We start from the raw sequence: 14,615 nt of genomic DNA, 5'->3' as shown, positions 1-14,615 counted from the left end.
CTCAGGTATTAGTAAAGGGGACATTACTGCTTGCTAGGCAGATTTTACCTTGAGCAGGCTGATGACATCTCTAGTTGGCAGGTAGGTTGGCTACAGGAGCCTGGGTTGTCATTTCCAAATGAGCAACACAGTGCCAGGATAGCCAGGACCCAGAAACAAAGGAGCCGGTGGCAGTGGCTCAGTGGTTAAGAGCAGAGGACCGTGGGTCAGTTCCTAGCACGCACGGGGCAGTTTGCAGTCATGTGTAACTCCAGTTCCAGTTCCGGGGGATTTGCCATCCCCTTGTGTCCTCCTACAACAATGCATGTGCATATGTACGTGCATATATGCGGTAAAACACCCATACGCACTAAAGTACACGTCTTAAAAAGTACCAGGACACAACAAACTTGGGAGGAAGAGGTTGAATTAGGACCGAGTGCTTAGGGACCACAGGGGCTAAGCAGCTGGGAGACAAGGCGGGGTGTGGGTGTACGGCCAGAGCCTTGGGGACTTTGCTATTTTTGTACTTAGAGACAGGATGGCACTAAGTAACCCATGGCCCCAGATGCTGGAATGATAGGTGTTATGCTCAAGATAAGGCTGGCGTTTTGGTTTTGTTTTCTAGAATAGGGTCTCCTGTAACCTAGGCTGGCCTAGAACCCTTTGTGTAGCTGGAGGATGATCTTGAACTCCTGATTCCCCAGCCTCCAGCTCATGAGGGCTGAGGTGACTAGCTGTCAGGTTCCACCATGCCTGGGTTTCCATGCTGCTGGGATGGAGCCCAGGGTTTCGTGCATGCTAGACAAAACTTTCACTGATTGTGTTTCGATCCCAGCCCCCAAATAAGGGTCTCAATGCCCCCGATTTAAAGTCTTCAGTGACATTATATGGTGGAAACGCTTTACCCAGCTGTGAGCACCTGCACAGGGCCTGCTCACGGTCTACGTTCCACAAAAGCGACATCTCCTCGGTGTGTGTCCGCGCGCCGGCTCCCGGCTCCCGGGGGACCCAGGCATTCCAGCCTCCGGCCGCCCTGTACGTGCACGCACAAAAGCATCCATTCATGCCTGTGTACAAAGCGGCCCATTCACCGAGTCCCCGTCAGCCAGCGGCTCCCGGCCGCTCCCCAAGCCTCTTTATTGGTGCCTCCCGCTGGCCATCAGACCCGGGCCCCGCCAACGGCCGCGCACTCCCGGCCAGGTTCTTTTCCCACGCCTGGCACGCTTCGCCAACTTCTGATTGGCGCGGCGCACCAGCCGCTCTTTTTGATTGGGCAGCGCTGAGCCCCAGGGGCGGGGGTCGGGACGGGCCGCAGCGAGCTCTGATTGGTCCATGATGCCCACCTGTGGGCGGGACCGTCCAATGCAGGCCCCTCCCCGTGGCTGCCCAGGCCGAGGCCTCTAGACCGCCCTGGGTGCCGGTGAGCGTCGGGCCCCCCGCAGTGCGTACGGGGCGGGGTGGGGGGTTCCAGGGGCGGCCAGGCCAGGGGAGGCCGGAGCCTGTGGGAGGTGATGGGGGCCATGGGGAGGGGCCGGGCCGGGACACTCACAGTGGGTGCAAGCCAGCCCGGAGTTGAGCAGGGGTGTGGGGGGTGCAGTCACCCTGCCCCGGGTCTCTCCGCGTGCCAGAAAGCCTGCGATCCCCTCTGAAGGCGTCGCCGGGTCTGTTCCGCAGAAGAGGAAACTGAGGCAGTGTTTGGGACGTTGTGTGATAGAACACCTGAGTCATGCATGGTCTCCAGTCCCCTGCTCCTGTGTTAATAGGCAGAGGCTGTGAGCCAGAGAGAGGAGTCGCGACAGACAGGAGGGACCGGGAAGGATGTATTTGTCTGGAGTCTCACTTTGTTTTGTTTTGACTTGGCTCAGTTAATTTTATTTTTATTTATTTATTTATTTGAGGCAGCTTTTCACTCTGTGGTCGAGCTAGCCTTGAACTCACAGTGTAGACCAACTCCTAACCTTCCTTCCTGCCTGAGCCTCTCTAGTGCTGAGATGACTGAAGTGCTCCGCCAAACATAGCTAAGTTGTATCCTCACAACGGACTTGGGCACTTTGCAACTAAAATCCTCTTCCGTAGAAAATAGATTTGAGGTGGTTTCTGTGGTTCCCATTTCACTGGGAAGGAGAGGTGTACTGTGGTGGGTGGTTGGAGGGGCCTGGTGTACCTGGCCATGTGTCCCCGCTTTTAATAACACCACAGTAGTAATCAGTAGTTCAAGACCAGCCTTAGCTACACCATGAGTTCCAGGCCATCCTAGGCTGCATGAAGACCTTGTATCAGAAAAAAAGAAAAAGAAAGAAAGGAAAAACAAATTGTTCTGTAAGTCAGAACTCTTTAACATCTAAAGGGAAAACCATAAGCTTATGGCAGACACGCCCACCCCATGTCTCCTCTTCAGTTCACCTTGAAGAAACCCAAGCTCACGACGCTGACATAGCTTTTGACGTAGCATTTTGACATTGTACCTGAGGATTGGGGTGCCCCACTTCCAGGGTTGGGGAAACTGAGGTTCAGAGATAAAAGAAATGATAAAGCACCAATCTAGGTCCCTTTTTTCATATGATTTTTATTGATTTCATGAGCCTCAATTCCTAGCGAGGAATGCAGAGGTCCAGAAATCTGGGGAGGGATTTGAACCCTAGGCGTGCGCAGTCCGACTCTGCGCCAGACCTTCACCTTTGTCCAGCACGGTCCACCTGGCAACAGGTTCTTCCTCTGCTGGCTGCGGCGCCAGGCTCCGCCCCCTCACCCAGCCCGGCAGGTGTCGGGTGATGTCAGAGACCGGTCCCGCCTCCTGACGCGAGAGGCCCCGCCCCTTGCTGGACCGCAGAGCCGGCCTCACCTGAGTGCTGGAAAGGATCTGGACTCCAAGCCCTCCCCATCTCTCCACCACCGGGTGCCCAGGTAGCCTCGGGGTCCACAGGATACAGGAGGCAGGCCACGGGGCGCTTGGTTAGGAGGAGAGAGGGTTAGGATCCATCTGGGCTTCCGGAGGTACACGGCCGTGTACCCCAATCAGAAGGAGGAAGCTGAGCGTGGACCCCAGTGTCTCAAGGAGGAGGGCTGAGGTCTGTACTCCTGGGTCTGAGGGAGGAGAGCTGGGATCAGAAACCCTGGACCTGAAGGAGGAGGCTGGGGCCTGGATCCCTGGGTCTGAGGGAGGAGGCTGGGGCCTGGACCCCTGGGTCTGAGGGAGGCGAGGTGGGGGTCAAGACCCCTAGGCCTGAGAGAGGAGGCTGGGATCAGGGCCCCTCAGCTGGGGTAGGAGGCTGGGATCAGGACCCCTGGGTCTGAGGGAGAAAGCTGGACCCATAGGCTGAGGTCATAGGCTTGGTACCGTCCCAGCCCCTGCCCAGGCGGGCGGGGCCCTGGCTGCTTTCCTTCTGCACAGCTCTGTCCGCCCCTCCCAAGTGCTCTCACCTGCCTAAGTGACACTAATGAGTCCTGGCAGCACATTCCTGCTGCCTAAGGGAGGGGTGTGTGGCTGGGGCTCAGCTTTTGGGGCCAGGTCCTCCCCACGTCTAACCCTGGCTGCAGTCAGGCTCTAGATGATGCCTGTGTCCAGTGGAGACAGGGCTGGAGACCCGGGGTCCTGGGCCTGGACTCTGGGTCAGAAGCGATGGATGGAGGCTGCTCTTCTCGCTCTTGGGGGGAGTAATGGGGCGGGGAGGTACAAAGCCACCAAACCCTTCCTGGTCAAAGGCCACCAGGCTGGAGAGGAAGCAGGTGGGTGGGGTGGGGTAAAGTCCCTGAGATGGGGCTTGGCTCTGGGTGTATCTTTGCCACACTGGAGCCTGGGGTGATCCTTGGCCCTTTGGGGCTCACCATTTGTAGAGCACAGGGGCCACAGTGGCTGGGAACCAGGCTGTTGGTGCTGTGGGTGTGGGAAGGGCCAGGAGGGGCCCTGGACAGTGGAAGTTTGCAATGAGAGAGGTTCCTGGGGCATGCTTGGGGGGACAAGATATGGGAGGAGCAAGCTGAGTGCTTGGAGGGACGTCCCCAAGGGGTGTGCTGGAGGGGAAGGTGGCCTGGTCACAGAGGTGAAGCGGCAGAGAGGAAGGTGGGTGCCCTCAGGTGTCCTTTGATTGGGGGTGGGGGGGCGGCTTGATGGGACAGTAGGGGCTGCTTCCTGCAGGGGACACCAGTGTGGGACATTTTCTGTGGGATGTTGGGCAGCCCTGAAATTGCTGTGTTCCCGAGTCAGTGTCCTGGAGGATGGGAAGGTGCCCAGACACCCCAGCTGCGTCCTGGAAGCCTCTGTAAAGAATCCCAGCTCAGCTGGGTCCACACCCTAAGAACTGCTCAAAGGCAGGCGGGCCCCCAGGGCCTCTGAGAATGTCCAGTGAATGTAAGAAGGATTGAGTGGATGGAGCCAGAGAGGGGATGGGGATTGGTGATCCTCCTGTTGTTATGGGGCAGGCGGGACCAGAGGTGCCCAGAAAGCTTGGTGACAAACGTCAGATCTGTGCCCTACCCGGCCCCCTCTGAGTGTAAAGCGTGGCGGTGGCCTTTGCTGCCCAGCCACTGCGGAGTGCTGCAGACGGTGGACACATTCCTGCCCCAGGGCCTTTGCTTTTGCCCCTTCATCACAGATCCCTCCTTAGGCCCACTCAGGTCTCTGTTTTAAAAAGCAATACATTAGGAACGCCTTCTCCAGTCAGTCCAGTTAAAATGTAAGCACAGTCTGGGCACCAGCGTTACTCTTTCCCCTGCTCACCTCTGACAGCCATTTATCACAGCTTAAACCATTTACATGTTTGTGACAATTTACTTTTAACTGCCTCCTGAGATTAGAACAGTACCATCCAATATAAACAGAATGTAAGCCAAGTGTGTCTTTAAAATTTTATAGTAAGCACATTTGCAGGGAGGCACTGGCTGGTGGCTCCGCAGTTAAGAGCGCTGGCTGCTCTTGGAGAGGTCCTCTGTGCAATTCCCAGCACCCACTACAGATAAATCCTGTTGTTTTGAAGGGGGGGGGGTGTGTACAGGTGGCTCGGTGTTTTGTAGCACTGATTGCATGCACAGAGAACTGCCCTTCGGTTCTCAACATCTGCATCCCATCACTCCACTTCCAGGGACTTGATGCCATGCTCTGGCCTCCGTGAGAACTTGCACACATGTGGTACATACAAACTCACCCAAGCACACCCAAGCACACACACTATACATATGTATATACTGTTCTGTCTGCATGTACCTCTTCATGCCAGAAGAGGGCGCCAGATCTCATTACAGATGGCTGTGAGCCACTATGTGGTTGCTGGGAACTGAACTCAGGACCTCTGGAAGACCAGCTAGTGATCTTAACCACCGAGCCATCTCTCCAGCCCATAAAAATACATCTTTTACAGGAAGATTTATTTATATTACTGTGTGTGGTGTGTGTGCAAGCGTGAGTCCTCAACAGCTAGAGGCATGGGCTTTGGAGAGGGACTCACAGGCAGGTGCGAACCCCTGACACACAGGAAAGCAACCTCAGACCCTCTGAAGAGCAATGCACACTCTCAACTTCTGAGATGTCTCTCCAGCCCCATATAAATGGATTAATTTATTTATCGTTTGTTTGTTTGTTTTTTGGGACAGGGTTTCTCTGTAGCCCTGGCTGTCCTGGAACTTGCTTTATAGACCATGCTGGCCTCAAACTCAGAAATCTGCTTGTCTCTGCCTCCCCGGCGCTGGGATTAAAGGCGTGCGCCCTTGCATTCAACTTAAATGAATTGTTTTTAAAAAGTAAAGGTGGTCCAGGGGACACAGTCTTGTCATCCCATCTACTCTAAGACTGAAGCAGGGGATTGTAAATTCAAGGCTAGACTGAGTGACTTAGCAAGACCTGTTTTAAAATAATAAGTGGAGGGGCAGTAGTTGGCACACACCTTTAATCCCAACACTCGAAGCAGAGGCAGGCAGGTCTCTGAGTTTGAGGCTAGCCTGGTCTACAGTGAGAGGGCTACAGGACAGCCAGGGCTACACAGTAAAACCCTGTCTCAAAAAACCAAAACCGAGAGAGGGGGGGGGTCTGAGGGTGTGACTCAGTGGCCGTGCTTCTAGCATGCAGGAGGTGTTTAAGCTCCAGTACGGCCAAAGACAGAGCCACCTGATGTGTCCACTCTCTCCCCACAGACCATGGCTGCAGTGACCCTGTCCGTGCCTGGGAGGAAGGTGGCTGCCAGGCCAGGCCCCGTGCCTGAGGCGGCCCAACCGTTCCTGTTCACACCGCGAACACCAAGTGTGGGCGGCCCTGGAGGGCCGCAGGTGGAGTGGACAGCACGTCGCCTGGTGTGGGTGCCCTCAGAACTGCATGGATTCGAGGCTGCAGCCCTACGCGATGAAGGGGAGGAGGAGGCAGAGGTGGAGCTGGCGGAGAGTGGGCGGCGCCTGCGGCTGCCCAGGGACCAAATCCAGCGCATGAACCCACCCAAGTTCAGCAAGGCAGAGGACATGGCTGAGCTCACCTGCCTCAATGAGGCCTCTGTCCTGCACAACTTGCGAGAGCGCTACTACTCCGGGCTCATTTATGTGAGTGACATTCCCTGGGTGGGGCGCCAGGTGTCACCAACCCGACCTGGATTAACAAGGAGTGGCCTAGAGTATCCGCCCATGTCCTGTGAAGGCCCTCCAACTGGTGCAAATTTATAATGCTTTATTTTTTATGGACTAGGAGGTTAGACAGGTGCTCTAACACTGAGCCACGCCCCCAGCCCCTCACTGGGGGATTCTAGGCAGGGGCTCTAACACTGAGCCACTTCCGCAGCCAGCGTTCTGGTTTTTTGCCTTGAGATGGGACCTTGTAACTGAAGTTAGCCTTTAACCTGGGCTCCTGCTGCCCCATCCTTCAGAGTAGCTGGAATGTCAGGCTTGCAACCCTAAGACTGGCCCAGCTTGTACACTATCGGATGATTGGAGCCTGCTAACACCTGTCTGGGTGTCCTGTATGGGGTCACCCTGTATCATTCTGTAATAATAAAGAGTGAAAATTAATGAGCCCCGAGCCTACACAACTCCCATTATTAGTTTATTTAATTTGTTCAGCAAGGCAGTGGCCATTATTAACCCATTTTACTAAAAGACCAAGAGAAAGAAACAAAAATAAAACCCATCATGTAACCAGAGGAGAGAGGAGAGGAGGTCTTTAAAAAACGATGACATGTATTTGTTTGGGGGCGGGGACACATGTGGAGGTCAGAGCACACTCGCTGGATTGGTTTCCGTTTTCTATCACAAGAGTCTTGGAGTTCAAACTCAGGTCATCAGGCTTTGCGGCAAGCACCTTTACTTGCTGAGCCGTCTTACCACTTGACTTTGAGGCCAGCTGGGTTGTAGAGTGATCTCCTGTTTCAAAACAGCAGAATAAAGCAAAACAGTGTGATGGGATTGATGGTTTTCAGGTTGACTAAGGTGGTCTGCCAAGCTCTGTGATCCATTTTTGATGTCTGCGTAGCACAAGGTAGGGCTCCTGCACAGGGGAGCTGTGCAGCACCATAAGTGGCTCCTCATCCTGGCTACACGTTAGAATCATGTGAGGAGGCCTCTAGAATGCCTACTCACTGCCTCACGCCACTACCCACATGCAACGCTGGGGTGGGGGTGGGGTGACATGCACATAGATTTTTTTCTTCTTTTAAATAAGCTTGCAGGGTGTGTCTCATGGACAGCTAAGGTGTGATTAACTCCATTTAAAAGAGAGCAAACAGGATTATAGAGTTTAACAAAGAATGTTGCAGCTATAATGAAAAAAAAAAAACCCTCTGAGAATAATGACTGGTAAATATTTATCAAGTACTTATGCTGTGCTGGGCACTGTTCTGAGTGCTGTTGTGGAGTTATTGGCTGGCTTCTTTGCGGGGAACTGTTGATGTCACTGGCATTCCAGAATGTTAAGTGACTCGGGCCCAGGCTACCGAGGAATCTGTGGAAGCCTGTCCATCCCTGATAATAACCATTAGTGTGGGTACACACAGCTCTCTCCGCTAGGCTCGGTTCTGAGTTACCTCCCCAGGAATTCTTGTTGTCCTCGCCCGAAGCCATGCATACCAGGCTGTGAGGTAGGGACCAGTCTGGTTTTCCCCTCAGCTTGGCCTAATACAAGTGGATAATAGTGATCATTCTGAACAGACACAGTGTTGCAGATAGGGGCTGAGTTCCCGGTAAACCACTGACAGGCTCTCAGCCGTGCCAGGAGGAAGCACCCTTGTCTCCTCAATGAGACAGTGATTCCTAGAGGGGTTGCTTGCTCAGGACCAACCAGTAGGGACTTGGTAGCACCAGGATTTAGGCTCCATTCCTGTCCGATGGCCAGTGCGCCACACGCGTTTGCAGACTAGCTGGGACAAGAGCAGGGGAGGTCCCCAGGGGCCTTGACTTGGCAAGGGGATGGGTCCCTTCAGTGGGACTATAGAGGTGGAGGAGACAGGGTGGAGTCAATGGCCATGTAAGGGACTCTGTGCTCCATGTGACTCAGGACAGTGTGTCACTGTTAGAGCCTTTCTAGGAAGAGGCTGCAAGTCCCATTATCCAGGGTTGAATGTTTAGGACTATTTCCCTACAGTGTTGGGGATCAAACTCACAGCCTTTCTCATGGTGAGCTTTACCTCCAGCCCCTCACTGGAGGACTCTAGGCAGGGGCTCTACCACTGAGCCACACTCCCAGCCCCTCACTGGGGGATTCTAGGCAGGGGCTCTATTTCTGAGCCACACTCCCAGCCCCTCACTGGGGGATTCTAGGCAGGGGCTCTACCACTGAGCCACGCCCCAGCCCCTCACTGGGGGATTCTAGGCAGGGGCTCTATTTCTGAGCCACATCTTTAGATCTTTTTTCTTTGAGACAAATTCTCACTAGGTTGCCTATGCTATCTTCTGATCCTCCTGCCTCAGTCTCTAGAGTAGCTGTGATGGTAGGCCTGTGCTACCAAGTCTGGCTGTCACTGAGCCTTTAAGGGGGTCCATCCTTCCTGGAAGGTGCGCACAGCTGGAAACTCAGCCTCTGGCTCCCAGCCCTGGACAGATAGAGCCCAGGCAGCTTTGGCTCCAGGTGGGTCTGTAACCTGAGCATCCCAGACTACTGTTTGGAGAGGCAGGTGGGGCCACCTTGGTTGGCTGGATTCATTCTCTCTTAATCCCAGGGCCTTTGTAATGAGGCAGGCTGTCACCCTCTTCCAGACAGGGGAATATTGTTGAATTGTGTGGGGACGTGGAGGGTGGAGCAGAGCAGGCCCGTCTTTAGAACCATCCAGGCAAGGCAGCCCTTCCAGACCCTTCCATAGACCCTCTAGGAACTGAGGCCTTCCCATTTCTCCCTGGCCCTGCTAGCCAGCTCGGGTTTCTGTCCTGGGTGTTACCCAAGCTGTGTCTGGCCCAAGGGGCTGGCATGGGGAGTGGGCTCTGGCGCCAGCGGCCATGAGATACCCTCCCAGGGAATGTGGTCCAGCCGCCCCACCCTGAGACCTCTGGGAGCAGCCTGGGAGATAGATACTAGGCTGACTGGTTCTTCTGCTTGTGGCCAGCTGCCCGCCTCTTCTATGAAGAGAAGAGGAGGCACCAGGCTGCCTGGTGGCCACACCCTGCCACAGCCGGGCGGGAGGGGTACCCACTAGAGTCAGCAATTGCCTGACTGGCCTAACTAATAAGCAGCTGTGGCTCTCCAGCTTGTTCAGCGGGCTGTCTCCAGCGAATTAGGCTAGTTAGCTGTCTGGCTGATTTAGCTAAGGGACTGACTAGTTCTGGGCTGCCTAGCCACCTCCGTGGGTGCTGAGTGTCCCTGATGATATTGTGAATGCATTGGACCTCAGGCTCAGGCGGCCCGGCACCCGGCACCCGGAGCTTCAGCCTCCCGAGTGCCGAGATTACACACGTACACTGTTGCTGCCACTAACCCTTTTGTAGCCTTGAGGCTTCACCAGAGGGCCACGTGTGTTCCTTCCATGAGTCCATTAGAGGAGCCAGAGGCCTGTGACCTGAGGGTACCCACTGGCCTCACTGACCTCCATGGTCAATCTGGGAAGATGTGAGTCTACTACAGTTAGCTTAGCAGTGTTAGCAACATTCATGCTGGCCAAGTGGCTCGTTCCTGTAATCTTATCACTTGGGAGACTGAGGCAGGAGGATTGCTGCAGTTTTCCAGGCTGAACTAGAGAGTGAGACTTGCCTCAAACAATGAACAACCACAAACAGGGCTACAGAGATGACTTAGCGAGAGATGACTTAGCGACTAAGAGCATTTGCTCATGCAGAGGACCCTTCTTCAATCTCCCAGCTTCCAGAGGGCAGCTCACAGCCATCTCTGCAATCAAGAGACCCCGTGTGCTCTACTGGCCTCTGTGGGTCCTGCATGCATGTGGTGCACAGACCCAGGCAAAACACCCATACACATGAACACACACACACACACACACACACACACACACACTCATAGAGTCAGGCATAGTAAACACACTCACAATCTCAGCCCTGAGGAGGCAGAGGCAGGAGAATTCGTGAATTTTCAGTTCAACCAAGGCCATGGAGTAAGACCCTTACTAAAACAAAAATAAGCAAAACATCAATAAAAGGAAATTCACCTTTATATTGTCTCAGTGTAGTTAGACCTTAAGCCTTGCACGGGCTCCTCTGGGCATGTACACCCTGACCCAGCTCTCCACCACAGCTCTGCCCTTCCACTGTGGGCATCCACCTGACACGCTCTCCCCTCCTGCCCGCCATAGACCTACTCTGGCCTTTTCTGCGTGGTCATCAACCCATACAAGCAGTTGCCCATCTACACGGAGGCCATTGTGGAAATGTACCGGGGCAAGAAGCGCCACGAGGCGCCGCCACACGTGTATGCTGTAACAGAGGGAGCGTACCGCAGCATGCTGCAGGGTGAGTGTATGGGCAGCTCTGTGGGGGGAGCAGACCGGACACTGAGTGCTGCTGGGAACCAGGGCCAGGCGTGAAGGGCAGTTTGGGAACACACCTGAAGGGGGACTGTGCTCCAGCTCTTGCCACGCGGGCCTTAAAAAAAATCCGCCTGTGTGTTCACGGCAGTATTGTTCTGAAAGGCAACTGATGCTGGCTTCTATAGACGTTTCCCAGAGAGGCAGTAAATGTGTAATGTGGCACATCTGTTTCACAGTAGATACTGTGTCGGGTCATGAGTGATAATGGATTAGGTTATGTGATCTCCTTCCTTCCTTGGTTTTTGTTTTTGACTTTTTCCAGGGTGCACGCGTACGCATGCACAGGTGTGCGTGTGTGCATGCGTGTGTGTGTGTGTGTGTGTGGCTATGTGCATGTGAGTGCAGTTGCCATTGGAACCAGAAGAAGGCATCAGATCCTCTGGAACTAGAGTTAGAGGCCGTGTGAGCTGCCATTCATAAGTGCTGGGAACTGAACCAGAGTCAGCCTCAGACCTGGAAGTTGTCTCTGCTTCCCGAGCACTGGTGTCCCCCACCTGTCCCGCTTTTTGGGTGGGTGGAGGAGACCACGCAGGTCCTCAGTCAAGCATCTCTCCAGCCCCTCCCTCTGTCTTTCTGTTGTTAGTTTCTTATTAGTTCAGGGCAAACTGCTTTGCCTTTGGTGTGAAGGCCCCCGAATGTGGTCTGTCTGTGGTCAGTCCCCTGGGCGTGGGAAGCAGTCTGTAGGTCTGCCCACGATGTCACTGAGTACCTGCTGGGTCAGCCAGGCTCCATGCTGTTGGTTTTGTTTGTTTGTTTTGTTTTTACTCCTTTGGGAGGCCTGCCACTCAGCTCCCAAATAAATCACACAGAGTCTTATTCTTACTTATAAATGTCTGGCCTTACCTTGCTTGTTTCTAGCCAGCTTTTCTGAAATTATCCAGTCTACCTTTTGCCTCTGGGCTTTTACCTTTCTCTATTTCTGTGTACCTTTCTTTCCTTCTTACTCTGTGGCTGGCTGGCCCCTGGAGTCCTCCGTCTTTTATCTTTATCTTCTTCTCTCTTTTCCTCCTATTTATTCTCTGCCTGCCAGTCCCGTCCATCCTTCCTCCTGCCTTGCTATTGGCCACCAGCGCTTTATTAGACCAATCAGGTGTTTTAGACAGACAGAGCGTCAGTTAAACAAATGCAGCATAAAAGAATCTAACACATCTTTTTATCATTAAACAAATGAACCACACCTTAAACTAGTGTTCCACAACAGGTCAGTCCATTTCCGTACAAGACACAGAAGTGTCCTCCAGGACCTGTCTCTTGGCTACATCATTTAACCTCGTAATAGTCCTGCAGTGTAGTTTCTTTTATTATCACTCATTTCCAGCAGGGGAAACTGAGGCACAGAGCAGTAGAGTTACTGCCCATGGCCACACTGAAGGGTAGGTGCTGAAGTATGGCTTGAACCCAATGTCTTGGCCACTGCCTCCCCCAAGCCCCGTATCCCACTCTGAATTTCATTTTCATTCTGTACTGGGTATTGCATTGGACGTTTTTGTTTGGGGGATGATCTCATGAAGCCCAGGCTGGCCCCTAACACTCATGTAGGTAAGGGTGATTTTGACTCCAGAATCTCCTGTTGAGACTGTTGGTATGGACCACTACATTGTACCTGAGTCACGTGGTGCAGGCTAGGCAAGTGCCTGTGGCTGGTTGTGTCTCCATTTCATCGTCATCTAGGTCCTAGGACTCAAACTCAGGCCATCAGGCTTGGTGGCAGGTGCCTTTTCCCACTGAGCTATCTAAATCTTGCTTTTTTAAAAAAAGTTGTTTTTTGGGGGGAGGGTTCGAGACAGGGTTTCTCTTTGTAGACCAGGCTGGCCTTGAACTCACAGAGATCTGCCTGCCTCTGCCTCCCAGGTGCTGGATTAAAGGTGTGTGCCCCCACCATCGGGTGTTAAAAAAGGTTTATGAATTTTATCTTTGGGGAATGGATGTTTTTCCTGCATGCATGTCTCTACACTGCTTACATGTCTGCTGCCTGCTGAGGCCAGAGGAGGCGTTGGGGGCCCTGAAACAGAAGCTATGACCTACTATAGTTGTGAGCTGCCATGCGGTTTCTGGGAATAGGACCTGGGTCCTCTGCAATAGCTCCCAGTGTTCTTGTCCACTGAGCCAGCTGACCAACCCATGTTGATTCTGAGTACAGCCTTGTTAGCTAAGGGGCTTTTTAGATAGGGAGATGGAGGCGCAGAGCGACTCAGAGAGGAGCCTGTATCACAGACCTGGTCTTTAGTTCAGACCCGGTGCATTGTCACAGTATACATCACCGCAAGTTCGATGGGAGCTCTTGCGCCGAGTAACCTGATTAGCTGTCACAGCACCGACACCCTCATCCTTTACCTCTCCACAGGGTCTTTACCCCAGGAGAGCACAGGTCATGTAATTACAATGAAGTCAACTTATTGCCTGGTTGAATGGTTTCCAAAGACTTACACTGTGACTGTGCCCTAAATGACACCTCCCCTGAGGACGGGGAGGTCCCCAGCCTCTCGTCACTGCCTGTGGTCCCAGATTTTCTATCTTAGCTCTGTCATTCAGTTTTCCTTTTTATGTTGGTAACAGGACCTGGCACTTAGTAGGTGGCGAGGGTGCATGGTGAGATGGTGGTGCCAGGCCCAGCCTGCGGTGGCTGACACACAGTAGGGACTTAAATCGAGCTGACAGGTGAATTATAGTCTGTATAGTTGGGGCTCCTTGTCTCCCCACCTTACTGACGAGGAAATAAAGACTCAGAGAGGGACGGCAAGCGGGAGGTAGAGTCAGGACAGAGTATCTGAACCCAGCAGGGCTGTACATCACAATCCTGCCATGCCCTGTGTCTCTGGAAAGATTTTGAGATGCAGGGGGCCAGGGGACTAGAGGCCCGTGTGGGTAACGTACCATTCCCTTCTGTCCCTGCAGATCGTGAGGACCAGTCCATTCTCTGCACGTGAGTCACCCGAAAGGGCTTCAGAGGCAGAGCCCACAGATGGGCTCAGATGGGAAGGGTCCCAGTGGGTGTGGCAGAGTGCCAGTGGGCGTGGCCCTGCATAACTGGGGCGGGAAGGGCTGCCTGGTTGCCCTGCTCACTCCAACCCCCCTTGCTGCCCCCACAGAGGGGAGTCTGGAGCTGGGAAGACGGAGAACACCAAAAAGGTCATCCAGTATCTGGCCCACGTGGCGTCGTCTCCCAAGGGCAGGAAGGAGCCTGGTGTCCCTGTAAGCCATGCAGCCTTGGGACATCCCAGACCTGCCACAGCAGCACCCTTGTCTTGGGCTGCGTTCCACACCCACAGGTGGTACAGGGCCCTACTTCTGCCTGTACTACCTGAGCACCTACTATGTGCTCATCATAGAGCCAGAGGCTAGCAGATCGGAGAGATGAGGCTGGTTCTTAGCCTTGTTGGTTCTAGACTAGTGCTTGATTTGGAGGGCTATAGAGGCGTCCCGAGTCTTAGCCCTCAGTCACGGTGGGTGAGTCATGGTGGGGCAGAGGGGGCGGTGCAGTGGGATTTAAGCCTGGGCGCATCATCCCTGAGGTTTCCCTGCACCCCACTCCCATTTCCCCATCCCCTCAGCCCCAGCTCTGCCCTAAGGCCTCCAGTTCACCCACGTGTCTGTCCATGTTCCATGTGCCGTGTCCTGGTCCATGTCTCCTGTCCCGTGACTTCCTCAGGCCTCCGTCAGCACCATGTCTTATGTGAGTAGCAGGGAATCCCCTTGCCA

General features: G+C 54.0%; 1 protein-coding gene across 3 annotated transcripts in view; it reads left to right on the top strand.

Annotated features, from left to right (window-relative positions):
• Nucleotides 1–2,828: 2,828 nt before the first annotated feature.
• Nucleotides 2,829–14,615, top strand: part of Myh14 (myosin heavy chain 14) — a 60,417-nt gene continuing 48,630 nt past the window's right edge. Inside the window, exons 1-6 of one of the 3 annotated variants that reach the window (XM_051174364.1) lie at nucleotides 2,829–3,050; nucleotides 6,106–6,501; nucleotides 10,683–10,839; nucleotides 13,812–13,839; nucleotides 14,006–14,108; nucleotides 14,566–14,589. In XM_051174364.1, the coding sequence (XP_051030321.1) occupies nucleotides 6,109–6,501; nucleotides 10,683–10,839; nucleotides 13,812–13,839; nucleotides 14,006–14,108; nucleotides 14,566–14,589 (705 nt within the window). In that variant the 5' untranslated portion in view covers nucleotides 2,829–3,050; nucleotides 6,106–6,108. The remainder of the gene's footprint in view (nucleotides 3,051–6,105; nucleotides 6,502–10,682; nucleotides 10,840–13,811; nucleotides 13,840–14,005; nucleotides 14,109–14,565; nucleotides 14,590–14,615) is intronic. The other 2 variants (XM_051174365.1, XM_051174366.1) reach the window with 2 other exon arrangements.

This window comes from Phodopus roborovskii, unplaced genomic scaffold (genome assembly GCF_943737965.1).
Source record: "Phodopus roborovskii unplaced genomic scaffold, PHOROB, whole genome shotgun sequence".
NCBI classification, from domain to species: Eukaryota; Metazoa; Chordata; class Mammalia; order Rodentia; family Cricetidae; genus Phodopus; species Phodopus roborovskii.
Note: the sequence above shows the minus strand (reverse complement) of the source record. Positions and strands in the feature narration are given on the sequence as shown.